Below are 5,520 nucleotides of genomic sequence, written 5' to 3'. Positions count from 1 at the left end.
CTCCGCCTCTCCATGTCGCACGACGTCATCCCATTCTCCGGCAAACCGATCGTTGTCGCTCGCCACAACCAGATTTTGACAATACATCACACCATTGCGTCAAGCTTCCAGGTAGGTTCATTTCCACGAACCAGGTTTTTCGCTCGGGTTCGCATCTGCTCGTTGGGGTTGAAAGACATGAGGTTTTGTTAAGGGGAGGGGGGGATCTCGTTGATTTAGTCCACGACGACCCGACGAGAGGAAGGAATGGGAGGTGGCGTCTCCGCGGCGGAGGTGCAACCATGACTCTTGACGTGGTGGTGGGTGTAGGGTGGCGGGACTGGGAGAGGTACAACGATGGCTGGCAATGGGGTGTGGGTGTTGGGTGGCACGGTAGCGGCGGAGGCTCATCGAGACCTCCCATCATGTCACCAACGTTGCTCATTTCTCTGAGGGTAGCGGTTTTTTGGTGCAGAGGCGCTTGTTGGGACCGGGGGTGTGCAATTTGGGGGGTTGTAGTGTGGGACGCTGCTTCAGTGACGTAACTGCAGTTGCAGTTGGGTCGCTAACAACAATAACCCAACTGCACCTACAATTACATCACTGAAGCTCTGTCTAGGCAAGTCCTGTAGTGTGTCGGGGTCGAGCAGGGGGTTATTGCCGATGGCGTCAATGTGCAATAGAACACTAGTGGCTTGGAGGGAATTTTCCGTGGTAGGAGGAGCTCAATTTTTGCACCAAAATCCACTAATCAGGGCAAGTTTGGAATGTTGTTTGTCTATTTAGGTAGAGCAATGGTTAAAAAACGCATGGGTGATGGTGATGCTGACACCGCAAAGGGTAAGGCGATTGTTGTCAATAAAGGCCGTCGAAATGAGGTAAGCGCACACTATGACCATTCTGTTTGTTTTGGATGCCAAGTCAGCCATCACTTGTTCATATACATGGCAAATTAGCCTTTGTTGCATCATAACAATTTCACACGCATGTCAAATGTTATCTAGTTTTCCTCCAATTAATCATAGTAATTCTTCAAATTAAAGTCATTTTTTCACATTCTGTAATAAACCTTGGGCGGTAGTTATAAACAACAACATTTTTTAACCATGGCCGATGGAGCTTGGCCGGGAAGATAGCTTTGCCCTAACTGACCATGCGTGAGGGAAAGGGAAGGCAGCAGGGGATTCTTGTGTACATTTTATTAGACCTTTGAACATTTTTTGAATTTTGTATTAGATTCAGTCAATTCCTATTATCTAGTGACCTCTCCCTCGAATACAAACGTGAGTTGTCCGCCCAGTCAACTGCCATGTCGTCCCAACACATGGGCATGCCTTGTTGGTTTTTGGAAAATACTAATGTAGGGGTAAAAACCCATCATTAGGAGTAAACAAGTAATATGAATTGGAGGTATTAATATTTTTGTATTGAGATAAACTTTGTCATAAGTTGCTTGCAGTTAGGGGGAAAAGTGAGAATGTACACTTTTAGAAAATCTTAACCAACGGGACATCTATATAGGCTAAGGCCATCCAATTTGCAGAAGCACATGGTATGGGGCGTGTGCACTTCAAGACAGATTGTCAAACTCTACACTCGGCAATGGAAGCTACTTCTCAGGACCGCAGTTCTCTAGGTGTGTTATTCAGGGAGGCAAAGTTCCTCCTTCGGCTAGGTTTTATAGAGTCAAAAGTTCTTTTCGCCCCGAGGGCTTGTAATAACCCAGCACACTTGTTGGCTGCTGCTGGTGCGCGGGCTGAACCCGAGAACCACCTGGTCTGGCAATCCGATCTGCCCCTGATGTAAGCCGAGCCGTGGCCGCCGATCTGGTCGGTCCACCGTAATTTTTGGAATGCAAGGTGTTTCAGTTAAAAAAAAAATGTAATGAATGTAGATGAAAGAGCAAGAAAGGTGGAAAAGATAACCAATCTAATACTCCTTCGATCGGTTGGGTTTATAAAAGTCAGGCACGGGTTTTTAGATCTGTGATTTGGCTAATAAAGAATGTATGGTTAGAAACTAATATTTGACAATTAATCTAAAGGTACATTCTTTTATGAAATACATGCTTTCCTAATTAAAAAGTCAGGCACGGGTTTTTAGATCTGTGTTTTATAATTGGTCGAGGCATAAAAATGTGTCGATGCATAGAAGATACTTTTACAGTAGCACACACATGCATTTTATTGACTTGTTTCAAAAAAAAAACATGCATTTTACTGGAAACTTGGGTTGCCAAGACTTCATGCATGGTCTAAGGCCAAACTGATGGTGCGCTTGGTCAATAGTAGGACCGGATCATCCATCATCCTGCAGCACACGAATTGAAGCCATGCACATCTCCGCCTCAGGATCGATAGCTGGAACCCGAATCAAAAACTTCAAGAAGAAAATGAATTTATTGTCACTAGGTAGGTGATAAACACGCAAGGCCAGTCCACCATGAGTCCATGACCTTTGCCCTGTCTAGTCGGATCGGTCGAGCGTTTCATGGCGCGCAATGAATGCCCTGGCCAACCACTCCGTGGTGTCATCTCTGCCTCTGCGACCTCCATTTACCACGCTCTCTCACACAGACCTCATCAATTTTCATGGCGCGTCGGTCTGGTATCTTCTGCTCCCCGCTATTTATACCCCGCTCCTTTTCCCTGTGTCGTTCAGTTCACTCCACCTCTCCACTCCACTCCCACTGAAGCAGCGGCGGAAGAAGAAGAAGCTAGAGGACATGGGGGCGCAGAGAGCTCTCCTCGCGAGCTTCCTGCTCGCCGCGTTGGTCACCCAGGCCTTCGTCTCCGTCTCGGCCAGGACCGGCCCAACGGACAAGGCAAGCCAAGGTACGTACCTAGCTAAGTAGATCTTGTGCATGAAGCTTGTGGTGACTGGTGACTGGTGAGTAGTGAGCTGGGTTATAACAAATGCCGTCTCTTGGCGTGCTTGCAGATGACGTGAAGAAGCCGGACTGCGTGCCGTCGCTCGACCCGCACAATTTCCCCGGCCACGGGGGCACCACGGTGCCGCTTCCCTCGCACGGGGGCTCCTCCGGCACGCCCCCCTACCACGGAGGCTCCGGCACGACGCCGTCGCACGGCGGCTCCGGCTCGACTCCGTCGCACAGCGGCTCTGGGTCGTTGCCTGACCCTTCGCACGGCGGGTACGGGACGCCGCCTTCGCACGGGGGCTCTGGATCGTTGCCTGACCCATCGCACAGCGGAGGAGGTTACGGGTCCACCCCAGATGCGCCGTCACACGGCGGAGGCGCGTACGGGAGCTCCCCGACGCCTTCCACTGGCGGTGCCTACGGCAGCTCACCCACTCCGTCCCACGACGGAGGCGCCTACGGGAGCTCCCCGACGCCGGCCCACGACGGAGGCTCCTACAGCGGAACTCCGGCTGCACCGTCGCACAGCAGCCACGGGTCTGTGACACCAACGCCGCTCGTCCCAGTCGACCCCAACAGCCTCGGGACATGCGAGTAAGCCACTTGTTACACGTACACCGGCACGTTACCTTTTCTTTCTTCTGCGAATACCACGAGTTGAGTCGCTGACGTGATGGGCCCGTGACACTGCATTTGTTTTTGCACGTAGCTACTGGAGGACGCACCCCATGCAGATCTGGTCGGCACTGGGGAGCTGGCCGAGCTCGGTGAGCCACTTCTTCGGCGCCGCCGGTGGCGCGGTCGCCGGCGGGCCGAGCATGAGCATCCAGGACGCGCTGGCGAACACGAGGACCGACGGCGCCGGCGCGCTGCTGCGCGAGGGCACCGCCGCGCTGCTCAACTCCATGACCCGCCCGGGGTTCGCCTACACCACCCAGCAGGTGAGGGACGCGTTCGCGGCGGCCGCAGCCGGCGGTTCCGACAGCGCTGCGGCGGCGCAGGCGGCGGTGTTCAAGAAGGCCAACGAGGGGAGGAAGGCGTAGATCGACCGGATCGCCATCGAGAGGGCTTTAGCTAGCTGGCTACCTATATCTGTGGCATGTCTGCATGCATGCGTTTAGGCCGGACGGACGTGTGCGTTGCGATTTGGTTGTTTCGTTTGAGTTATGGTTTGGTTGTGTACGTTGGTGTCTTCGTGGGCTAGCTTCGATCTATCGTACTGTGTTGTAATGAATCTCGTTTAAGTTTTTTGCAGTTCCGTACCCTGTCGCATTGAATGGAATATATTGAAGCGAACTATTCCTAGCTCGATCGGGACCTGGTTTCCTTGGAGGAAATATGATATATTTTTGGCTTTTTTTTGGCATATTCATTAGCGGCTCTTACTACTATTACTAAACAGTATAACAGGACGAGCTGGGAGCCTCCACAAAGCTTAAACAGTATAACAGGGTGAGCTGGGAGCCTCCGCAAAGCTTTGGCGTTGCTAGCCGTACGATTGTCTGCGTGGACATCTCTCGGGCTGGTGCTCCACGGAACTATCTACTTCACCTGTGGTTGATTGGGCCTGGATTGTTTTTTGGGCCGGTGGACTGGCTTAAGCGAACAAAGTGTATATGAAACACAAACGTAAGTAGTTGTTTCCCAAATTTTGCTAAAAAAGGTTGTTTCTCAAATAAAAAATTAGATAGCTGCGTGTGAGCGTCTCAAATAAAAAATTAAGTAGCTGCGTGTGAGCGGGGCATTATCATCTGCCTTCGATCTCAACCTGTCTCGCGTGCAAATGGTAACGGACCTTTGATCTCAACATGTCTCGCGTGCAAATGGCCACAAATTGTATGGAGGAGCTGAAGATCGCGTGCAAATGGCCACGGACTGTATAGAGGAGCTGAAGACTATCAAAAGAAGAAAATCAAGTTAGCTATGTTGCCATAGTTAGTGAGTTTATTTCAAGGCAACAAGAATTTATTATTGTTTCTTTATAATATGAAAGAAGAACCAGCAATGTTGAGGCTCACAATCTTGTGAAAGTCGCGTCTTCTTTGTGGGCGTGCCATCATGTCTGGCTAACGTCTCCGCCATCTATTATCTGTATTCCCCAAAACATTTTGCAATAGACGGTGGTTCTAAAAAAATATTGTTGCTCGTGTTGGTGTCACAGTGCCACACAACATCGATGCCCCACTGCCTTCCTCCCTCACGGGCGCGTGGCAACGATGACAAGGTCTACCAATATTGGAATCAAGCGGGGCTAATTCTTTTTTTAGGGGAAGCGGCACTATTTTTTAAAACAAAGATAATTTTTTTGTCTCATCAATTAATTAAGCAGAAAAGATTGCTCGGTTAATTTATCTTACCAATCGTGTTATTGACTATCATGTATGTTCTCTAAACCTATGTTACTTATTCATGTTTTTGTTTCCTAGATATCTTTCATAGACACTATTCATTAAAAAATTACAGCAATAACTTGCCTGATTCTATTTCCCGAGACAATCGCAATATTACATTTTTTATCATTGTCTAATATACGGGTTAGTTCATTTAAGTTTAATTTCTATATTTTACATTTTAAAAAAATTACATAATATTTTATCATTCTATCATAAAATAGGTGGGCGCGGCAACACACGCCATCATAGTCTAGTAATGATGACATGTCC

General features: G+C 49.2%; 1 protein-coding gene across 1 annotated transcript; it reads left to right on the top strand.

Moving 5' to 3' along the window:
• Positions 1 to 2,464: 2,464 nt before the first annotated feature.
• Positions 2,465 to 4,166, top strand: LOC123069174 (protodermal factor 1). The gene is made up of 3 exons (XM_044491958.1): positions 2,465 to 2,813; positions 2,920 to 3,451; positions 3,567 to 4,166. The coding sequence occupies exons 1-3, from the start codon at positions 2,480 to 2,482 to the stop codon at positions 3,898 to 3,900; spliced, it is 1,200 nt and encodes a 399-aa protein (XP_044347893.1). The 5' UTR covers positions 2,465 to 2,479; the 3' UTR covers positions 3,901 to 4,166.
• Positions 4,167 to 5,520: the final 1,354 nt, after the last annotated feature.

Source organism: Triticum aestivum, chromosome 3B (assembly GCF_018294505.1).
Source record: "Triticum aestivum cultivar Chinese Spring chromosome 3B, IWGSC CS RefSeq v2.1, whole genome shotgun sequence".
Taxonomy (NCBI): domain Eukaryota; kingdom Viridiplantae; phylum Streptophyta; class Magnoliopsida; order Poales; family Poaceae; genus Triticum; species Triticum aestivum.
This window is presented reverse-complemented; position numbering and strand designations above follow the sequence as displayed.

Bases quoted from the DNA above. Each gene is read 5' to 3' on its own strand.
- LOC123069174 (XM_044491958.1), top strand. From the start codon at position 2,480: ATGAATGCCCTGGCCAACCACTCCGTGGTGTCATCTCTGCCTCTGCGA. The intron at 2,814-2,919 runs GTACGTACCTAG...GCGTGCTTGCAG, and splicing joins AACGGACAAGGCAAGCCAAG to ATGACGTGAAGAAGCCGGAC. The intron at 3,452-3,566 runs GTAAGCCACTTG...TTTTGCACGTAG, and splicing joins AACAGCCTCGGGACATGCGA to CTACTGGAGGACGCACCCCA.